The following is a 24,320-nucleotide window of genomic DNA, read 5'->3' on the forward strand; positions in this document are numbered from 1 at the left end:
GGACGGGGTATACAATTTGTGGGCATGTACTATTTGGGAGATGGCTATGGGGAAGCTTCATGGGAACATGTGAATGGTATAAATTCCCGATAATGCACATGGGGAGACGTGCATCACAGTCAGGTGTTTAATCCCCGGTCGTAGGCTCTGCAGGAATGGCTGGAGGCTGAGCAGGGTTTGGACAACTACTGCTAATGCAACTTGTGTCTGGTTGTCTACGGGGCTGGACATCGTGACGTGCCACAAAATCTAATCTTTAGAACAGACACTTATCCCATGAGGGATGGCCAAAAATTGTGGACACCAATGACTCCAATTCTTTTGGCTTTACGAAAATGAGGGAGGGTTATACATGCAAGGGATACCTAGTTTGCAAGCCTGAGACTGCCTACTAGATATGGGTAGGGGGCACTATGTGCAGATATGGCTGTGTCAAGCTAGCAGCCCGAGTATGTGGTTTTGGTGGATGTTCAGCAAGGGGGGGTGCTGTGGAGGGCATGATGGGTATTCAGTTATGTGTCCAGGTGTGTTGGGGTTGGATGGCTCAGTTCAGGCCAGACCATTATGTGGGTGTGAGCCGGTAACCAGGTGTGTTGGGGTTGGATGGCTCAGTTCAGGCCAGACCATTATGTGGGTGTGAGCCGGTAACGTTTCTGTACATGTGTATCGCACATATTAATGTTCATATGTTTGTGGGATTGTGTTCTGCAGTATGGCCTGTTAGGGTGTATTGCAGATGTGAATGTATGTTCTTTGGTTTCCTTTCTGATTAACCCACTGCTCCCTTGTACACCTCCAGTTTGCCTATTGTACATCCAACCCAGTCTCCCCTTGGCGAATTATTACTTTACCCATTACCCCCGCATACTCCACACACACCATCCATCCCCTTCTCTGGTTGATGGCCCATGGCACAGTCAACAGAACACATTGCTTACTCTACATATTTCTGGTACCAGTATGGTTGTGAGGACAACCCTAGCATATTTGATCTTCCACATGCTCTACTTCATGCACATAGGTACATACAAATACTTATCTTTCATGACATGGTAGGTAGACCCAGGTAATACCCATTCATCTTTGGGCCGTCCAGACAAGGACAACTTGGAATGCGAATGGGCAGTTATTGAGCGAATGCTCTAACCATTGGTAGGGTTGCCACCCTTTCAATTGGCCAAAGTGGGACATTTTCGGGACACATATCAGATTTTACAGGCCGACACATACCCACGGTCAATACAAAGGATAGTGCTTTACTTTTATGCCTAAGTGAAAGCTTATTCTTGTAGCAGTTTAGTTGCTTATTCTGTTTCTTGTAACATTTAGGTATTTTAGATACAGAAATAACTATTTTATGGAACTATTATATAAAATATGGGACATAATTATGTCCTACAATCGCAGGACATTTGCCATTTGTAATATATTTGGTAAGGACACAACTGCCCAGAGAGGGACTGTTCCTCACAAAGTGGGACAGGTGGTAACCCTAAACATTGGGCTAGGCTTAGCAAAGGGCAGTAGCGCAGTAAACACGCTGCATTTTGCTTCCACTTGGTATAACAATCAACACTACAATGGAATACGAGCACGGGGTTTTAAATGTTATTTGTTCGAGGGACGGGGGCTCAATATTCAGTTACATGCCTTTGTGTTTACTTTTTATTTTGGGTATTTGCGAAGCTGTCTTGTATGCTTTGCATACATTTCATTATCCACAGACACTGACAGGAGTGATTAATATTAGAGGCAGGCTGTACTAGTCAGCATTTTAGGTTGCGCATCTGCAGCCGACATGTTCACGCCTCCATGCAGCGCTTAGACACACCCCCTGCACTCACGCACATTTCCTAGTCACGTGGACGTTGTGGCAGCGCACCTTCATTAATATGCATGTGGTGCTGCTGCGCTATCTCTATGCCACACGGTCGGCGCAAGGCTAACGCCGTCCTTGGGCCGAGCTTCATGAATCCTGGGGGGTGTCTTAGCAAATCATGCTGCAGGTGTAGTGGCACAGTAGATGCAAAAAGCAACACAAATTAATGTTAATGCTGCTGATTTTCCCAAAACGTATATGACAAACGAATACTTTAATCTCCCTACACCCTGTGCGCAATTATGCCGGTGAGGTAGAGGAGCAGTTAGCTTTACTAATGCAGTGACCGTCTTGTCTTCTAGTTGCTTACAGTTACTACATTTATATATAATACCTTGCTTTCAGCGCTACTGATGTGACCCAGACTAATTCTTAAGATATTTATCAGTTGTATTAAGCACCGATCTAGGAAGACGGGTCCATATTAGAAGAAGGCAGTATTGCATTGTAGTAGTTCCAGTCATAGAGAGCTCTTTCTTTAGCATTATACAACGACCCCCCATTAATATTCCAAAACATGCACACTGATTGGTCAGCAAGCACGTTATAAATCAGAGTTATAGTAATGGAAAAAGGTCCGGTCGCCCAGACTTTTTCCATTAGTATAACTTTTTTTTACAGCAATGGAGAACGCAAGATCTCCGTTGCTTTTTACACACTGTCTCACTCCTACAGCTTTAAAAAAAGTAACAGAGATCTTCCTATCTCCGTTGTTTTTTTTAAGGTGTCTCGCTATGTTAAATGGGTTTAACATAGCGAGACAGCTTTAAAAAAAGCAACGGAGATTCTCCGTTGGTTTTTTTAAAGCTGTCTCGCTATGTTAAACTCCTTTAACATAGCGAGACACTTTGTAAAAAGCAACAGAGACCTTGCTTTCTCTGTTGCTTTTTTCAAAACTGTCTAGCTATGTTAAATGGGTTTAACATAGCGAGACAGCTTTAAAAACAGCAACGGAGATTCTTTGTTGCTTTTTTAAAGCTGTCTCGCTATGTTAAACTCCTTTAACATAGAGAGACAGTTTGTCAAAAAGCAACGGAGATCTTGCTTTCTCCGTTGCTTTTGCCCACAGCTCTGATGTACTACGTAAGCATACGCATGCGCAGTACATCAGAACTGCCGCAGAATACCAGACAGCTGCAGAAGGGCAGCAAGGAGGCATTATACAATGCCATTATTTAAGAAAAGTAATTATTTTTTTCTTAAATAATGTCATTGTATAATAGCAATAACCCACTTCTGGGTGTGGGTAATGCTGGAATTACCCACGGTTGTCTTTGTTTGGCTACCCTCGTGACCAAACCACAACAACCGTGGGTAAATCCAGCATTACCCACACTGCGCGTTATTGCTATATACCATGACCCCCAAAGCGTGCGCTGATTGGCCAGCGTGCCGTTGTCATCGAGTTATACTAATGGAAAAGGTCCGTCGCCGGACTTTTTCCATTAGTATAACTTCGATTTTAAAACACTGTCTTGCTATGTTAAATGGGTTTAACATGGCGAGACAGCTTTAAAATAAGCAACGGAGATCTCCGTTGCTTATTTTAAAGCTGTCTCGCCATGTTAAACCCATTTAACATAACAAGACAGTTTTAAAAGCAACGGAGAAAGCAAGATCTCCGTTGCTTTTTTAGTGTTCGCTATGTTAAATGAGTTTAACATAGCGAGACAGTTTTAAAATAAGCAACGGACATCTCCGTTGCTTATTTTAAACTGTCTCGCTATGTTAAACTCATTTAACATAGCGAACTAAAAAGCAACGGAGATCTTGCTTTCTCCGTGCTTTCACAGCTCTGTTGTACTGCGCAGGCGTGCAGTACATCAGAACTGCCGCGGATGCCAGACATCTGCGGAAGGGCAGCAAACAGGCATTATACTATGCCATTATTTAAGAAAAGTAATAGTTTCTTTTCTTAAATAATGTCATATATAGCAATAACCACTTCTGGGTGTGGGTAATGCTGTTTACCACGGTTGGCGTGGTTTGGTCCCTCGGGACCAAACCACGCCAACCGTGGGTAAATTTAGCATTACCCACACCCAGGCGTGGGTTATTGCTATATTATTTAATTGTAGTACCCCCTTCAGCTGACGTGCTGAATATTCATGATGCTGGTAAAGCCATCACAATGAATAGTCATTCCTTATTTGAACACGTCACCGGGTGTTGGATGGTGGGATTTGCTACTTCGCATTAGGTTATATGGCAACGGCGTTGTTGGTGTGGAACTGTCTTTTCACTCTGTTGTGTTTCATGTAGTTTATCGGGTTCTTCATTCATAGTACAGTTCTCAGACGCATCCTAACATGTTTTTGCACATGAGCCAGACATGTTGTAGCACACAGTCAAGACGCAGTATCTGTCCTTAGCAATTAGTTTTAAAATCGATTAACCCAGCGAAAAGGAGGAGGAGAATTGCCAGCTTTATTTTAAAATGCCCTACTCGTGCGATAATGTTTAAACAAAGCAAAATACTTCTCTGCTTGTGTATAGAAACACTACATTCCATACCTCTCCACTACTTACTGTGGACAAAGCCCAAAATAACTGGTAACAAAATCACGAAATTAGGGATGTATTTTAACTATTTTCTTACATACTTCGTAAGCAGCTAGGAAACAGGATTTGTGTTAGCATGCATTTTCTGAAGGGTATGAAGTCTGAAAGGCGAGGTAAAATAAGTCACTATTTAGAGATTTCAACCCTTAGCGATTTGCCAGAAAAACAACACAAATTATATGAGGAACGGACCAAAATTATAAGGTACAAATCAGTACAATTGAACGTATGCTAATTATCTGCAACAACTAATCTCGAAACTAGAACTTGGCTTATTGCCTTCCAATCCTCTCTAATATGGGACCCACAGTCATAGTGTCATTGCTGCTGACGTCAAGGCGTAAGCCTTTTTCTTGTCCGAATCGGGGACCGGTTGTGTACAAGGCTTGTAGACGCTCTATGAAATAGTTCCGGATTGCTGGTTGCATCAGAATTCTGTACTGTGAAAGATGAGTGATAAAGATGGGCAAGGTGAGTAGTTAACGTATTTAAGTTCACCTCTTAGATGCAGTTGTAGCCTTTTCACGGTTTAGGAATTAATTCACTTGACAACGGTAGACACCGAATCTTTGTTCCTAAACTAGAGGGCTGAAAAGTGTAGTAACTAAAATACACGCTTTGTTATACATATTTTTCTGTAACATGTGGGCTTCTGTCAAGTAAGTGTATGAATGAAAGCACTACTCTTTCTTTGTCAAATAAAAATAAAGGTAACGTTTGTCATTCTTCGAAGGCAACAAACGTAGTGAAAGACCCGTACCCCTTTGCATTTATTTGTGTCCTCGGGTACCAGGGGTACAAATGTACCCTAACACCTTGACAGTCGCCTTATACCTCATCATATTCTTCCAAGGGGTCAAAATTTGTTGATCTTGGAAAATTGGATATCACCTTTTTATGCACACAATAGTAAGTAAAGTGAGTATGCAAATAGTAAGGATGGTTAAAAGCATTTCATGAGTTTATCTGTTTTCAAGAAAAGTGTCCGTTATCTTAAGATTTCTGCCACAACTGAGAACTGCTGTGCACTGTAGGTTACCGATTGTCTTTCAGCTGGACCGTGATCATATTACTTTATAAATGTACAATTCAGCTGATGTGCCTCTGAGTCTAAATCTTTTAATTTAAATAAGGCTACCAGTTATGTGCACCATAGTTGTGCCATACCTCCCAAGTGTACCTCATTACGAGTAACGTTCCTCATTTGGGGTCTTAAAACATTCATGTTCCTTAAAATTCCACATTGAAAGGGTCTGTCACGCATTCAGTGTTATACTAGTTAATTGAAAGAACTATTATATAATTAAAAATATCACATTTAACTATCTTATGAACTTCCTAGATAATAAGTGGTTAGTTAGTGTCCCACATTTTGAAAGGTAGTGATCGTCATTTTGGAGATGGAAGGTTGAGCCATCCCCAGGCTTAGCATCGGAGTGAAAAAAAATCATTAGAGGAAAAGGACCAAAATTAGGGACAGTTTTGAAATACTGGTACACATAGCATAGCAAGTTGATTAAAAAAAAAACTAGGAGGATGAAAACTAATATGCAGTTCTTAAAGTAAAAGAAGTATGCAGCTGTAATCAAGAGTATTTATTTACTATAAAATATTTTCTGGTTTTAGTAGAGTCAATACAAAATGTTGAGTTAAAATTAGAGATGGTTGAGAGGTATATTGTATGTGGAGAACACCGATTGGTTATAAATTGTAGTCCACTCATGGATTTAGTGATTTACAACCATAGTGCTATTCCCTTGCATCCTATGGAACAATTTGTTATTTTTGAGTGTGGGAAGGAAATTTGCAACTAGTGTGGTTGCACTAAAACATGGCATTGCACAAACAATGTACTAAACAGTGTTTTCATATAAACATATTCTTTTTAAACTACTGAAGTGAATTGCCATGTTTTACTTACACTGGTATTACACACCTATGTCCTGGTGATCATTAATGCATTTGTCTTTTAGCTTACCACTTGCCTTTTATTACATTTGATAATCGATAAAGCACATAATTTATGTGGAAGTCAGGGACTGCAGATAGCTGTTACATTGATTAAATACATGCACAAATGTACACATATTTGCAAACACGCAAAGTACGTGTCAAGTTGATGGGGAAGAAATCGGGTGCATTGATAAAGTCCTTTCAAGTGGTATAACTAAGAGCAGCTACTACTCCCTCTTTTTTTTTTTTTTTTTTTTCTCCACTCCTTGTTTCTGTATATACCTCCCATGCATTCCATGACCCTTTTAAGACTCCAAGTAGAACTTAATATATGCCGTCTCTTGAGTCCCACATCCATCCTTTTCATCTTACTTTTTAGGAGACTATGAATGCAAATCCTGTCTCCTTACCTCTTATTATACTATGACCTCAAATCCTCTCTCCTTACCTGTTGGTATACTGTGGGCTTAAACTGATTCCCCTTTCTTTTCTGCTCTCTCAAGTGTGAATACCAGGTTTGTGCCTCGTCTTTCCTGCTAATTCATTCTTTACATTCCACCAATCCTTACTGTTCTTGTTGTTGATGCACCTTCTCCAGCAGACCAGTTTCTCTGACTCTTACACACTTTCAGAACTACACATGGTGTTCCAGATATAAGCACATTTGTGTTCTAAAAGTACACTCAAATATTTTAACTGTCTTAGTCAGTGTCCTTTCAGTCTTGACAGTCAGTATTCCACAGTATTTTTCCACATCTGTACTTGTCACTTTGACACCATTTAACATATACGTAATGTTTGCATTGTTAGAACCAAAAACATTTTGCTTCCCTGTATTAAACCACAGCTGATGTTACTCCATCCCGCCTAATTATTCTCTTTAGACTTCTTAGACTCTTCCTGTATTACCATTCCCTGCATCAGTCTTTGTATTGGCAGCAAATAAGTTAATTTTGTTCTCTTCTCACTGTTTGTATGTATCCATGTATTTATTGCAATTACTACAATTTCATATTTTTATAACATTTATAGTCTAAAAAGCAGCTTTGTAACCTTTTGGCGTGTGGAAAATTTGCATGTTTCAGCTGCTTTGATTTTGTTAACAAAACACTCATATAGTATAAGTTAGGAAGAATTCAAATTCAATACCCACAACAAGATTTTATTTCCAATTTGGGATTCTGTTTGTATGAAAGGTATCATTTCATTCTTTGATTCATATGATGTAGTCAAAATGTTATACAGTCTCAGTATGTATTATTTGTTCAGCTTTTGTGTAATTTTTAGCTTGTATTGGCCTACCAGAAGGGCCCCCCTCTCCTTTTGAAGGTGGTCTGTCTTTTTTTTCTAAATAAATGTAACAGCAAAGATTTGAAGGACCAGAGAAGAGTAAACAAGTCCAAGTGAAATTAGCAATAATTACTGCATGAGATGACAGATCACATTCTCTTTTCTGGCGTAGCCTTGATAAAATGGTTAGCTCAGAGTTACATAGCATGCAGGTAGAATTGTATGGCTGTGTAAGCTAAACAGTTTGTAGTTTTGCATACGAGTAACATTTTTGAGTTCAAAAGGTTTTTGTATCTGGCAGAAGGCTTCCTGCTGAGATGAGGAATGGTGTAGGGCATAAGAAGTACAAACAAATAATTACATTACACCATACTGAAAAAGGTAATTTGATATCAGTGGAGTCTGCAAAAGTGAAAACTATCAAGTACCTCTTATTTATTTGGACATGCAATAAAGAGTGTTTTATTGCGATGTTTATGGCTTTAATTAGCTCATGCAGAAAAATATGAAATAATTGAATTCAAATTTATAAATTTATGGGAGAATTGTAGTATTTATATTTGTGCTTTAACACAAAGGTAGCAAGTATCCATTTATAACTTAACCTGTGATGTTAACATTTGTTGAACAATTGTAATGCAGATATACATACACGTACAACATTTTCAAATGCTGCAGAATTATTTGCATTGTTTTGATGTTTTTGTGGCAGAGAGTATGACGTACCAGAATTAGACTTCTGAATTAAGGCAGTGTTAATGTAAGATATTTGCTTTTTTCAGTGAAGGGAGCTGTAGGTTCACCCCTCATTTTCATTATTACTAGTTACTGTGCTGGTATTTTTTAAGTTTTAGTTTCACTTTCAAAATGAGGCAATGTGCATGCACTGTTTCTGGGAAATTTTACCTATTTCTGGGACTGATGCAAACCAGGAGCTGAAGTAAAAGTGAAACAATTTGTAAATTGTCCAAAAATAATATGAAACTGGAAGCTATTGCAAAGTAGATGCTTTGATATGACTGCACTAATGAAAATATAATATATACAGTAATGTAGCACAGTGTGTATGATACACGTTTGAATACAGTTTATGTGAGAGTGAGATATGTGTATACACACATGCATATGTGTGTATCTACTATTTGGGTTACAGTTCAAAGTATCAAAAGCATGTCTGACTGAAAAGTTTTTGGGGTGAAAAACACTGAAAGCACAATATAAGCACATTTAACTGACTACTCAAATAACTGCTCATTTTTAAAATGTTTGTAAGTGTGCAGGAAAAATGAATGCTGAAGTGTTGGCACGCTAGGCATTGTCAGTTATTGCAGACATGTTTGTGGGTTCTATTCCCACAGTAGTCCTTTGAAGTTGGGGGCTGGTGTAATGGTTAAAATGTTTATCTCATAGACAAAAGGTTCTGGGTTTGATTCTCACCTTTGAAGGGAAATTAGTAAGGCTTAAATGACCTGCAAGTGTAGCACACTGTGTATTTTGAGGGGGCAAGTTTGGCTTAATGGTTAAACTCTTACCTGACTGATACAAAGTACAGGGTTTAATTTTGATAACTGATTATTGGCTAGGCTTACAGTAGTCCATAGACTGATAGCCTAGTATTTACCTATGAACGTACGACTGAAAAGGTCATAGTTACTGGTGTGTGTATGTGAGCATTAGCGGGTTTGGCAAGGGATTATATTTACTGTTTTGTATGTATGGTGTTGTTTTCCATGCCCCCCCACCCACTTTACTCATGTGCTTATCGTACCCCTAAAAACCCCTAACTTAACAGTGTGTCATCTTGTTGGTACCTATCACTGTTTTCTAGGCGAGGGTTTTGATATAGGGTATTTTTTTTTTTTCCTTGCTAGAATTTTTAGGTATTTTGTGAATATTTCTTTTAAGTATTTGAGAGTCAGTATTTAGAATTTTATATATTTCGTGTATTAATATTGAGTGTTTGTGTAATATCTGGATATCTGACAACTTGTGGAACACGAAAGTCATTGAATGGCAACTGACAGAATACAAATTGTTGATTGGCAGCTGATCCAAAAAAAACTCTTGTTTTTTGTAGGGGCTTGCCTCCTTCACCCTCCACACTCCCTGCTAATTATATATATGAATTCTCAGATCGCACAACAGTGGGGAAAAGGGGCAAATTCCCAATCCCCTCTGAGTGACGATCTCACACAGGACAACTGCTGTCACATTCAGTTAGCTGATTTTCCATCAGCTGAACTGGTAGTTTTCTGGATTTGACAAGTTGTCACCTGACAACTTGTCGGTAACACATAGATGAATATAAAATATACAGACCCACATGCACCTTTTAAAAGAGTGCTAGATAAATAAATATGGTAATAATTCAGCAGAATTATTTACTGGTTCTTAACTTTCACAAATACCAGCCTTTTTCTCCTTATTTTCAGCATGATTGCCCTATGCCCTGCTTAATGAGTCAGATGGTTTAAATGTACCAGTTTATCCTGAAGTTGCCTTGCACATTGTAAGAATTAAACAATTAAAAGTGTCCTGCTCAAAGGGAATTTTCACTCTGAGCTCATTGTTACTGTTTGGACTAATTGTGTGTGCCAGAGTTTTGAGATGAAGGAAAACTTGGAAGTCAACATTTTAACATATGGAGATTTGTAGCATGCTCAATAAAATACAGAGCACCAGAAAAACTCTGTAATACTTGCCTTGTTTCCCATCTAGCTCGTGAAGAGTGAAAAGATGACAGTTTTGGAAGGTAGAAATTCAACAATGTTTTCACACTGTAAATGAAGGAAGAGAGAGTTTATGAAACTGGGAGGATCAATTAATTTGAGGTGGACTTTTCCCCCTAATTTCAAATGCAATTTCCATGTACACAAAACAATGATGATGAAGATGAATTGGGCACTTGTCAGCATCTGCAGTGACAAAGATTGTTCTAGAGGAACTGGGTTTTCTGTTATTTAGGCAGGAAAAAATAACATTGTTGCACAGTATCAAAAAAATAAAAGTTCTGTTTTTTTTTTTCAGCTGTATACCTTCTGCAAGTTGATGATGAACTGGCATAAGAGAACTGTATATCTTCAAATAGTACTGTTCTCTTAAATGTAGGATGGGCAGTGCTTAGCATATGGACTGGAAAAAAATATGCATTTACTGTTAAACACAGTGTGTGGATTCACTGTGAGAGTAGTTTTCCCTATTTTCAGGTACCATCAGTGTGCTGAATTGGGAACATGGGTGTTGTGTATTAGGCACTTTGCTGTCATTTTCTGATTGGTATGGTTGGATGGAGGATGGAAAACAAGCAACCACAGTGGTAGATGTGAAAAGGTGACTTCTTAATATGACATGTTTGTTTAAAATTCAAGTCTCTTTTTATTTGAAGGAATATGTTCTATGTAGAACACTAAGACTATGTACAAAATGAGCATCAGATGGGTTCTCAGGGGTGAGTGATGCTAGGACGTATAAACCTCCCAGCACTGCAGTAATAAGACTGAGAAGCAGGCTGAACAAGGTGTGGTTATCACATTGGAAATTGCCATCACTTAAGGAAGACCATTGTTGCATATTATGGTGTTCTGTGATTACTGTATGTAGGTTAAATTTGTCAAAGGAGCCCGACTACCTAAGAAGTATACTTGCATACCCCTCTGCAACATTGTCCTCCAGGCAGTGGCAACATGTATAGTGCTTTATGTACTTCCATATCCCTAACCTTAACCAAACTAGTACATTACTCCAGCTCTAACCAAATGCATAATTAATCAGCCATATTGTACCAAAATAGCATTTTGAGAACAGCCCCATGGTGCAGTAGGATAAGCTCTGACTCTGCCCAAATGACCCATGCTTTGCTAATAGCATAGGTGCTGGAGTGATCTGGCTGGGTGAGTGGGAGTGAGCAGTGTGGACACCAGTTCACCCATCTGGGGACGTAGCTCACTACATTGATGATATTTGCAATAGTATTACCTACAATAAGGAGTTTAGTGTGCCCATGCTGCATAGCAGTGCACTGCTTAGCCAGGAGGTTGAATATATATACAGTAGTGGAGATGCACGTACTGAGAAACACTACATCTCTACTTTAGATGCTGCATCAAGAGTGGCCAGCAGGTTCAGAATTAGCACAGATATCAGTACAAAGCAGAACGCAGCTTTATTTGAACCTCAGAATCAACATTCTTATGCTGCATTGCCATCTGAAACTGGACTGAAAAGGTGCTAGAAGCCCATGGTATCTTAGTGTTTATTCATGTGAAATAATTCTACCTTCTCCAAAACCACACCTAAGAAGGTTAGACTGGACATTGAGTAAAATATTCCAGTTTCACTGTCTAATCCTGCTTTTCTTCAAAGTAGAATCCCTGAAGAACTACCCATTTCTGAGTGAGGTCATTCTGTATGTACATCTTTGAGACTGGTCCATAAATATCTTGTCAGAGCCTCGTATGTCCTGTGATGTAATTTGTATAGATTTAACTTCAGCATTTGACAAGGTCGTACACAAAACACTGATCAATAAATTATAACAACTAGGTATCCATAAACTCTTGATAAGATGGATAGCTGCACAATTGGAGAGGTGAAATTCTTGGTTACAGTCAGTGTGTCCCACAGGGCTGTATCATGGGCCCTTACTTGTTTAGATTGCATCTTTCAGACCTAACTTTTTCATCTGAGGTTAAAGTCTAGGAAATTGGAAATGATGAAGACATTGTTTGTTAGTTACATTAGACCCAAACTTGAGTATTGAATAACAATATGGAGACCTTATAAGAAAACAAGCATGTATAAACTGGAAATTGGAAATAGTACAGCAGAAATGTACCAAGGGTATCCATGGATGTGAAAATTTAAGTTATTGTGAAAGACTGAAGTCTGTGAACTTGTACAGTGCCTCTCATAGATATCAAAGAGGAAATGTTATTGAGGTATATAGGGCATTTAGAGACGACTATCTTTGGGAATGTTTGGGGTTATCAAAAAGTAGTAAAGAATCATCAGACAACCTGTGTACAACATTCTGTAGGAATGAGGAGTGTACTAATTGTTTCTGTGAGAGAGCAGCTGGTGGATGGAACAGACTACCAAATTATATTACAGCTAATAGTAGTTTAGATGTTTTTAAGAACAGCCTGGACACTTATTATGGGAACAAGTGTTTTGGTATATTGGCTGGTTAGAAGGGCATTAATGCACGTGCTTGGAATATTTGTATGTATGTATATTAAACAGAGAAAAATAATAAAATCTCAAAGTGGCTCCCTTCTTCTCTCAGCGTTTTTCCTCTGTATGCTTTCATGTAGTGTCCTGTAGTATGCTGCATAGTATGAAAGTAAACCTTTGATAAAAAACAGGAACAACCTTTTCTGTGTCTTGCCTTATTGCATTTTTGGATATCCAGTGTTGCATAGTATCCAAATTAATCACAGCTAAGCTGTTTTGTTTGATTTAATGGTGCAACTCCAGCTAGCAGGAGACCCCTTTGTCTCAATGTCCTCAACCTTTCCAGAATGTGTCTGAGAACTAGAAATTGCAGATTCGGAAATTAAATTTATTCCTGTGAGCAGTATATCCAAGAAGGCCATGAAAGGTGCAGTATGCAATATTTAGGCATATTGCAGAGAAATAAGTCCTGAACGATTTAGATAGATTTAAGTTTCAAAAGGGAGAAAAATGTATGTTGCTGAGATGAGATAGAAGTTTTAGGGCTGAAATCTAGAAAAAATCTGTCCTATGCTTTATGTGCTGTTCACAAGACCATAAATTCTCATTGGGTCTGGTAGTGTTTAAGATACTGATATAAAAATGCAGCTAAACACTGAACATGTGGTTAATTACATAAATCATGGTATGTCAAAAATGTTTTTGATAAGGAACAGATTATTGAAAGAATCAAATTTTAATGTTAAAGTAATTTGCGTATGCAGAGTTGAGTGAGATTACTTCAGCACAGCTCACAGAAGTGTTTGACATATTTTAAGTTTTACAACAGAAGCGATAGTAAGCATCATAAAAAAATAAATATCTTCTTTTTAATTAGGTACGTAGACATTGTTAAATGTATTGCTAAAGTTTGTGAAATATAGAATAAACCAACACAAGAATGTTCACTGTCCCCCTTCCTGGTTTCTGCTCTGTCTTCCAGAGGAAACCTGGTGCTCTGGAACAGACTCCATATCCATATAAAACAAAGTTCATCCCTCTCCATATTCAAATAAAACTTGGATCCATGGATGAGAAAAATATTTACCCAGGGACTGCCCCAGTATTACCAATGGACAGAGACAGCTCATAAATGCTTTATTCCATACATGGGTCCCCTCAAATTATCTATGGTATAATCCAGTTAATATATAATTATTGACCTTGGGATGGTCTGTAACCAAATGGGAAAGATTAATTCAAGCATAAAAAGGGAAATTAGCTAGGCTTAAAATGGCTTGTAAGGACAGTTATCCTAGAATTTATCTGTGAACCTGTTATGGCAGTTGGACATATCCCTCCTTCAGAGAAAAAAAACAGGGTGTTATGAGATTGAGTGGCACAGTGCAGCATTTTTCAAAGTTAGTTCTGTGTATGTCCGAAATAAGTTTGCCATTAAGAAAATTATAGTAAAATGTGAAATTGTATAGAAAAAGAAAAGAGGTTTGAAATGCTTATTTATTGAGAGAAGTATTCATGCTGAGACATTTTAAGGTGAATAACCCCGATGCAAGTAAATGACAGCCAGTATAAACTGGTACATTGATTCTGCAAGGGAAAGAAACAGTTGTCTTAGGAAACTTAGAGCTGTTGTACAGATACTCCTTCAAAGAGAGGATAAAAAAGGTTGTTGAAAGCCCTTACAAAATTCCAAAATTGTAAATGCATACTCCGTAAAAGAGCAACTTGCCTCAGTACATGTTGTAGTAGGTTCTATGAATATATTTGTTTGGGAAAAATTATATCAGAAACGGATCATTAGCCATTACAGGATATGTTTAAGAAATAGTTGCACAAGGCACACCATCTGCAGAGAATACTGTGGGCATTTACTGAAGTATGACTTATTTGTGAGGTATAAGACAAGAAATATAGCTATGTCAAGTTATTCATAATAGCCAGAGCAGCAGTGGTTCAGCAGTGTACTGCAAACAATCCAGGAATGCAAATGCTTTGAGAAAGGCTGTGAGAGGGTGGCTAGAACAGAAAGTTGCTATCACAAGACAAGTAAGACCTCCTTTTTTCATTTAAAGAGATCAGTTGCATGCAAGATTTAATGTTTAATGCTAATAAAATAAAGTGATAGCTATTAACATTGACTAGTCAGCTCACAACAAAATGTTGGCAGGAGTACATGAATTGTACTTAAGAACTGTGAGTTGCAACAAAAGAGATTGTGTTGTGTTATACTGGATATGAATGACAGTACATATGAAGTAAGGTCATAATTGTGCTTGGTGTAATGAACTGATTTCTTATTTGATTTCAGTAATACCATGAAATATGATGTTGGAACATATTTATTTCATTATCAAGATTTTTGTGAATTGAATCAGTGTTGATTACTTACATTAAGTTCACAATCTCAGGAAAACAAAGTTAAAGTTAATACATAACAAAGTTAAAGTTAATACATTTAAAATGTATTTTTAGAAATGGAATTCCAAATGTGATAATATCTACTAATACAGTATGGAATTCAGTAAGCTTTTAGAGCAGTGGAAGTTTTAGTTTGTGATTGAGAGGCCTGTACAGGAAGACATTTCAGGACATTAATGACTACTGTGACATTTGCTTAGCTTCACTGTAATTTCTGCACGCAAAATGTCTGTCTTTCACTAACTCCGTTATTGACAAGTTGAAAATTAGAAAGTAGAATTTCTGCATTTACTTCCTTATTGAAACAAGAGAATTTAAGTCGTGTACAAGTTGACTGCAACAATACCAACAAGAGTATTTTATAATGCTAGAGCATGATACCTTTTTAAATTGGGAAAAGGGGGGGAGTACTCACAGCAGAAGCCAGATGATGTGGCTGTAAGGCTGATTGGACAACTAAACTTGCTTGTTGTTTCTACGAAAGATGGAAGATTGCTGAGGAGAAAGTAAGAAGTAGCAGCCAGAAGATACTGAGAAGCGTAATGTGCAAAACTAAGTTCATTAGTAGTTCTTAATGAGGATTGCAAGTTGCTGAGGAGAAGTTGGAAATAGTTTCAATATGACTTAATGTGGCTTCGCTTAAATACAGAAATTATGTTTGTGATTCCAATTTGCCCAAGATAATCTCAGAAGGCTTCAGATAGATATCCAAAAAAGTGTCTCGGGTACATTTCTCCAAGGAAATGTGAAGGAGTTTAGAACTCGTCTTTCTAAATATTGTGATTAAGAAAAAAAAGCTGATAACTTATCAGAAAATATTTCTGGTATATTTACAATTGCAAGCAACAAGAGTTTTCCAAGTTTTCGAAGACTGGGTGATTGCTAAGGAGGCTAGCTCAATAGTCAAGACTGTTTTAAAGGACTGAAAAATATTAAATTAATATAAACAATACTGGAATGCTGCTGCTGTTGTGCAAATAGTGTATCATTACCTGATGAAAAGATGTTTTGCTTTTTTATTTTTTGGTTTAATCTTTATTGCAATTACAATATAGTAAAACAATTGAAAAACACTTTTATAAAACAGTGTAAGAAATTTATCTGTGTGGAAGATATTCAGCCCATATATCTCTAGTTGGGTCTATCTCTAGTTGGGTCTATATTAGAACACCGAACATTTGAAATGTCGGGTGTTCAATATTGACCCGTTTTCAGCGAACGCTGAAAATATCTACGTAACAGGAAACCAAATTCTTTCCTAGGGAAAGAATTCGGTTGTCCGTTTCTGTTGCTTCGGTATTTTTAGCGCTCTGGTGGAAAGTTACGGGTCGGGTTCAGGTAAGTGTGCGATTCTGTGGACTTGTGGGTTAGGGCGGGTCAGGTAAGTGTGCGATTGTGTGGACGTGTGGGTTAGGGCGGGTTAGGTGAGTTAGGGTTAGGGCGCAGGTTAGGTGATTGTGCGATCGTGACGGACCTTAAGGTAAGTGGATAGTTAGTGGTGTATGTATAGTTTAGTGTAAGGTTAGGTGCACGAGTTTAGGTGTATGTGTGTGGATTGCTGTTTGTTTGGTGTGCTTGTGTTGTGTGTATGTGAAAAAATTACATAGAGCTGCTTACTGCTTGGTGTGATGGATTTGAAGTGTTCTTAAGACACTCAGTCTTGCTGGCTGGATTCTGCTAAAATTCAAAGTCTGGTTATATTTGCATTCACAGTCTGTTGCATACAGAAACTTGCAGAATATACACTGATGAGAGAATATACTTTGCAGCATCAACTTTAGAGAGCAGTAACAAATAACTTTTTATAATAAACCAAACGGAACCATGTTGCAGCTTAAAAGTACTGTTCCAACTTTACTTCTCATATAGTACAGATGATGTGAGAGATATAACATTTACCTTAGGACAAATGAGTCCCTACCATACCTCTAACATAACTGGATTTATACAGCTCTTTATATACAGTTTTAGTCCTCTTGGTATTCTATTTTGGAGAAATGTTTATCCTGTAGCAACAATACTAAGCTTCCTTGTTTAACAATGTCTTGTAAGAGACCAGCTTTTCTGACAGTGTGAATATCCTGTAACAGTGTCCTGTTCATGCAAAAATATATATTTTTGAGGAAACACATTGTTTTGTATTCTATTTGGATCTGTGTATAAGAACATATGTTCTTGTGCCAATGCTAATAAGCATATCCTGTTTTCCATGCAGAAAAACATATTTTTGAAGAAACACATTGTTCTGACAGTGTGAACATCCTGTATTTTATTTAGATCTTTGTATAAGAACATCTGTTCTTGTGCCATATCCTGTTTTCCATGCAGAAAAACATATTTTTGAGGAAACACATTGCCACAGTGTCATTGTCCATTCTTTAAAAGCAGATTTTACATTTTTGCTCTTGCATACATCCTGTTTTTAAGTCTGTAAGGGAAAAATGTCCATTCAGCAGGTTCCTTATTTTCCAAGCCATGGTCATTTAGTACTGCTGATCACATATTACTAAACTCTGCTTCTGCATTTAAGCAAGCTTTTTCTTTCTGCATATTTACAACAGAATTAATTTCAACTTTATATTCATAATATGTAACAGTATGTGTTTTGGAACAGCAAAGTTTTTCCCTAGGAAAAAAATTAGCTGTTCTGAATGTTCAATGTTTTTTTTTTTTCGATTTGCTAGGGCTCGATATCAGAACACTCGACATTTTGAATGTTCAGTGGTCTAATATAGACCCCTCTAGTTAATCACTGTATATTAATCAGAGCAAAAGTAGTAGAAGTAGCGAACTTAACTTGTCTTAAGTAAAAAAAAAAAAAAAAAAAAAAAGTATATAATTTGTACAGAATTACTAAGTATTTAAAAGTAATCTAAGCAAGGCAGGCAGTTGAAAATCCTTAAGTACAAAAACACTTTTATAAATACCATCTAAAATGATAAATGTTTCACCGTTGTATACATGCAAAACATTGCCTTGTATTGTGAGGTAGAAACAATACTTGTTTTTAAATTTTACCAGTGGATCATAACAAACCCTCACCTATCCCCAAGTGATTATTCAGATTTATTTTCCCTTCTCAAAAAATCACAGTTGCCTATTCCAATTGACATAAGAATTCTGATATCTTTTACATATGTTATAAGATGATAGACATGTGGTAAACATGCATGTATATTGCATGAAAACAGAAATATCATGTGGTTTGTTCATGTAATGCAGCTTGAAGGTTCACTAGAGAGGGCCTTGAAATGTAATGCTAGGCCTTTCTCTCCAACATAAAATATTCTAACCTAGCCTACAGATGGCATGTTGTTTCATAATAACACTTTTCCTGGGTATGTATTTTAACAAACCTGTCATTCTCTCAGCTTGGAGAATAAAGTACCTTAAACTGAATTCTACCTTTTGCTAAATTACTTCCTTGTTAAATCCCTGCAGTGGGCTCTTCAAGATCATTTAAAAGAAAATGTAAACTCTGGGATACCAAAAGGCTTACCAAATTGCAGAGGACTCCCTAATGAAATCTCAGCACTCTAAATGTTAGGTACTGAAAACCTGGAGAAGAGCAAATCTCGAAAATCTCCCTTCTACTTGAAACTTATTTTTGCGGGGGGGGGGGTAAGCCCTACACCCCCCATGTCAGGGACAAGCTCCCAACACCCTCCGAACTTGTATATACCAACTCCGAAATTGCCATACCTCGGAGAAAAGGGCAAATTCCAAGAAATGGCATGTCAGACTTTGTATATGTAAGTCCAATCTTTTGGCCATTCACTCTCCGTATTTCATTACTCTTTCTAGTGGGTCCCGGCATTTCAAATAATTACCTCCGAGGATGCAGGCCTTTTAAGTCTTAAGGTTTTCACAGTGTGCTAAGCCTGAACAATTCAGAAAGTGCTCTGCCACTACGCTTTATGCTGGTATTAGCCTTCTTGCAAAACTGGTGAAGCTGCAAGCAAGTGTCGCAGTCCAGGGGAATGACTAATTTGCAATTCGCTCTCCTCAGAAATGACATTGGAATAACATAGTAGGGCAATTCGCTCTCTTCAGAAATTACATTGGAATAACATAGTAGGGCAATTCGCTCTACCACTTTTTTTTTTTTCCACAAAAGGAAAAAGTGTCTACCGAAAGACAACTTGCACCCATTCCCCTTATATATGGCTAATGGGTCATAGTGCAAGTAAAGGTAGGTTTCAAAGAGCCATTCGTGTGTGTATGTGTACTGGGTGGTGGATTTTTCCTTTCACTTTTCATGTGTTTGCACTGCAAAATTAAACTGCTTATTGCAATATTTAAAAGTGGAAATGCTGCAAGCTGCAGTTTTTGTGGCAGTGTTTTTATTTTGTAATTGTAAATGGCAATACATAAGCCATAAAAGTGGATGATGCTATTTTAAAATTATATTTCCTAAGTTGTATTAAATAATACAGAATAATCTGGTATTGTGAGTTGTAGTTATGTACAGGTTAAATATTTTTTTTCTAACTCTACATGTTGATTGTAGTTTTTGGTATGGTTTGAATAATTACACTATGATACTCCTTTTATTCTTTAGTTTGTTGTACATCAAATTATGGGTGTAAAGTATATTTCCATGTAATGAAAAAACAACAACTGTTAAAGTCCCAAAGAAGAAAAATACGACAAACAGCCAGTAGAAACACTGAAATAAACCAGCAAACACTTTATTCAAAAAAGTCTCTAGTGCTTCGGCAACAAATGCCTTCTAGGAGTAATACAAAAAATTATACCATTTCATACACAAAATCAACTAACATCTTATCAAACAATCAAATAATTAATTATTCTCTTAAAAACATGTTTACAATAGACCCATTATTCATAAAAAACAATTTATAAGTTTCCATGAACATTTAATATTAAGCCCGTGAGGGCTTAGTATCATATTTTAAAATGTAAATACTTTCTTTATACAACAAATGATTTTTATTTTTAACCTCAGAGTCACCAACACCCCAGTTAACTTGTTCTAAGATGCTGGCTTGCAAAGACTCTGGCTTACTATTATGAAATTACTTAAAATGCATCGCAATAGGGTTAACAACCTTCTCCAATTTAATGTCTCTAATGTGCTCCTGCAATCTCAATTTAAAAATTCTCTTTGTTTCACCTATATAAAAGAGATTGCAGGAGCACCTAAGAGCATAAATAACATTTGATGTTAAGCTTGTAAAATGTCGTTTAGGACTAAAAGAAACACCATTAATATCCTAAAAGAATTGATTGTATATTTACATGCTGAGCATTTAGTACAACCACTAGTGCTCTGCATAGCTGAAGTACTGCATAGCTTTTCCACTGGTTTAACAAATTTATTGTGAACAATGATGTCCTGTATTTTCCTGCCTGTTGTAAATAGGACATTTACACAATGGATCAGAGAATTCCTTAAATTTTAAATAAGATTGGCCAATATACTTTATAATTTTAACTTGTTCATGAGAAAAAACATTATAAGAAATAACTATATACATCCGTCTAGATTCTTGTTTATCTTTTCTAAAATTACAACCAATATATTTTCTATTATAATTCATAATTTGATTATTAGTTACTAATTAGTTTTACTAAAGCCCTATGGATGTCTTTCAAATAATAACCCCTCCTTATGAACATGTTTATAGAAGTACACATTTCTTTATATAATTCTTTATGATCAGTACATAGTCTATTGACTCCAATTCTCCAAAGGGTAAAGAATCTAAGTGAGAAGGATGGCAGCTAGATCTGTGAAGTAAATGACTACTGTTTTCAAACTTACGATGAATTTTGGTTTTGATTTTTTTTTCACCAACTACTCCTGTTAAATCTATATCCAAAAAATAATGGTATTACCCTGTTGAAGCCCATCAAATTTAATTTGAAACCTGTTAACATCCGAGTCTTTGATAAAGGTAGGGAGATTAGCCATACCACCTTTATATAGAAACACTAAGTCATCTATAAATCTATGGCAGGAAACAAGAGAAGTTCTAAAGAACTAATGTTTGTATAAATATTCCACCTCATATAGGCCCATAAAGAGACTGGCATAACCAGGGACAGAAGATGCACCCATGGCAGTGCCCATTTTCTGAACATAAACATCTTCACAAAAACAGAAATAATTATTAGACAAAATTCAGCTAGTTCTAATACATAATTACTTAGTGGAATGTCTCCCAGAAAAAGCTTAACAACTTCTAAACCGTATTGATGTTGAATAGAAGTATACAAGCTTTTAACATCAACAGATACCCAATACATTTCTTCAGTCCACTCAATATCTTTAATTTTGACTAAAAAAATCAAAAAAAATCTTTTATAAAAGATGGTAACTTCATAACATAAGGTAGTAAATAACTATGAAGAAATACACCTACATTATGTAAAAAAAATAATTAGCAGCAGAAATAATGGGCCTGCCTGGGGGATGTTGCATACTTTTATGGAGCTTGGGTAAGCAATAAAAATAAACCATAGAATTATTTTCATTGTATAATTTTTTATCTACATCTTGTTTAGAAAAATACCCAATTCTATAGCCTTTAAAAAGTAAATTCTGAAATTCCTTTTGGGCATTTTGATATTCACACAATGTCACCTTTGAATATACTTCACTATTGCTAAGATGTTCCATGCACATTTCCATATATTGTTTAGCATGCATAACTACTAAACAATTCCCTTTTGTCTGAAGGTTTTAAGATCAGTTCTTGTTGTTCCCCCATCTCCTTAAGAACTTTCCATTAATCTTTAGATAGATTTATAAACAAAAGAATTCCCAGTTTGCATAAATTCTTTGTGCATGTTCTAAAGAAAAAATAACCATAGCTGAAAATGGTTGCACACCTTCATGTAAAAAAGGTGGAACAAAATCACTAGAACATTTCAGAGGTAGTATCTAAATGACAGTAACCATTGATCTAATCTGTATCCGAAACACAAGAAAAAAAAACTGTCATTCATTTTACCCTTTAGTTTGTTGTACATCAAATTATGGGTATAAAGTATATTTCCATGTATTGTTTGTCCTGAGAGCTTTTATTCTTGTGAGCATGTATTCTTACCTGATTTACTTCATCTTTCTTTTTCTCTTTACTGCTTTCAGAATGCTACTTTTGTATATCATGGAAGATTGATTCACTTTCCTTCTAAACTAGTGTTTGTGTGTACCTTTTTCAGCTTTTGACTATGAAAGGCTCCTGAATATTAAAGGAGCGGAGGCCAGGCTGAAAGCTCTGAATGAATTCTTCAGCACTCGTAGTTATGTCGTTGGGTTCACCTTTTCACAGGCAGATGTGGATGCATTCAGGCAGTTTTTGGGGCCACCTCCTGTCAAATACTGCCACTTGAACCGGTGGTATAAACATATAGAAGCAGTATATGGAGGCAGCAGTGAATGTGTGAACTATCAGACAGTCCACACAAGTGAGTACAAAACATAGAGGTTGTACATACTTGAAAGCCACCTTAGTTAACACTTAGTATTTTTATTTTTTTGTTTCTGAAGAGTAAACTAAACAGATGTTTATTTTGTTCTGTCATACTTTTTCTTTTTGTAGTGAGTTATGATTTTGGAAAATGGCAAAGATATATTTAAAATCTGATGATTGTTGACAAGTTAACTCCACCTTGAAGTGGCATAGCAAAGTACTTGAACACCATTCCTTTTCTTCAGCATGAAAATCAGCCACAATGTCTTAATGTCTAACAGAAATTCAAATCTGTTAAGCTTCTATTGTTTTTTATCACTGAATGGGCAGACATTTGTCTTGAACAAATGCTCATAATCTTATTTTTATCAATGAATTGGGTCTACAAAATGTTTGAAAAAAGGTTTTCCAACCTTCATCCTTTTCCAAGGAAAATACTGGGCATATTTTCTTTATACCGTGCAAGAAGTTACATAAAAAATTCTCAAAAATAGAATTTTACAGCTCCTATCAGAAGGACAAAAACTTCACAAGAGCAAATGTCAAAAGATTGAACCAGGAGCACTGAAACACCAGGAGCACTGAAAACCAAGAAGATCAAACAATAAAGACCCTGATAGTGCAGGATCATGATAAAGTGGGGATTTGGGTTTTGCTCCTTTCCCCATTGTGGTATGATCTCTGAGTTTGTATGCACAATTTGCAGGGGATTGGGGTGAAGGTCTTGCCCCCCCCCCCCACTGCAAAAATGCAGATGTTCTGTTTTTTTTTTTGTTTTTTGCCCTTCCAGGTTTTCGATGTTCCTTGTTTGGTCTTTTGATGTTTGCTGTTGTGAGCTTTCATCCTTCTGACAGGGACCCAAATTTTACATAGTTTATGGTTGCCAGAAATCTCCACAGTAAATAATTGTTGAGAAAAGATTTGTCAAACTAACAGTTTGCAGAACAGAGTGCAATGCCAAGAATAAGAGCTGATAAATTTAAACAGCACATTGTAAGGGAAGGTAAATTAAATGTGTTTTGAAAACAAGAGCCAGAAGAAAGAATCATTTTATCAGAGATAAATACATGATCTCTGATGCACATTTCTACAAAAACTTGGAGTAACAATTGAAAAATGGCAACTAATGTATAGACTGCTTAATGCTTTGATTGCTGTTCTTGCAAATAGTAATTGACAAGTGTTATTCTCACCAGATTTGCAACTAAACAAAATATCTGTTATATTGAGCTTCTGATAACAATCTATATTTAGTGGTTATAGGATTTAAACATACTGACTATGCATATGTAATTAAAAAAACACAACATACTCCTGTTGTAAACTGCATATATATATAATGCAGTTGTTTTTTTTATGTCTTGCTACTTTGAAAATTACCTTTGTCTAGAGGAAATATTTGAAAACTCAGTTGTAATGCTTTTTACTAAAAATCCTAGAAAGATGACTACATTAACTGTGCACAGTTCCTCTTAGGAAAGTAAGACTGGTATCATTTCCTTTATCTCTGCAACAAAATGCTAATAAAATCCTGTTCTCTTAACTATCCTCTATTAAATACAGTTGTATATCTAACAGAACGATTCCTAGCATATTGTTATCAA

At 36.6% G+C, this 24,320-nt stretch overlaps 1 protein-coding gene across 1 annotated transcript in view; it reads left to right on the forward strand.

Moving 5' to 3' along the window:
• The first annotated feature begins 4,784 nt into the window (after positions 1-4,784).
• The window catches only part of CARS1 (cysteinyl-tRNA synthetase 1), a 736,066-nt gene continuing 716,530 nt past the window's right edge, over positions 4,785-24,320 (forward strand). The window contains exons 1-2 of the mRNA XM_044059397.1: positions 4,785-4,912; positions 22,466-22,711. Of these exons, the coding sequence (XP_043915332.1) occupies positions 4,891-4,912; positions 22,466-22,711 (268 nt within the window). The 5' untranslated portion in view covers positions 4,785-4,890. The remainder of the gene's footprint in view (positions 4,913-22,465; positions 22,712-24,320) is intronic.

Source organism: Protopterus annectens, chromosome 17.part0 (genome assembly GCF_019279795.1).
Source record: "Protopterus annectens isolate FY-2018-M chromosome 17.part0, PAN1.0, whole genome shotgun sequence".
NCBI lineage: Eukaryota > Metazoa > Chordata > Ceratodontiformes > Protopteridae > Protopterus > Protopterus annectens.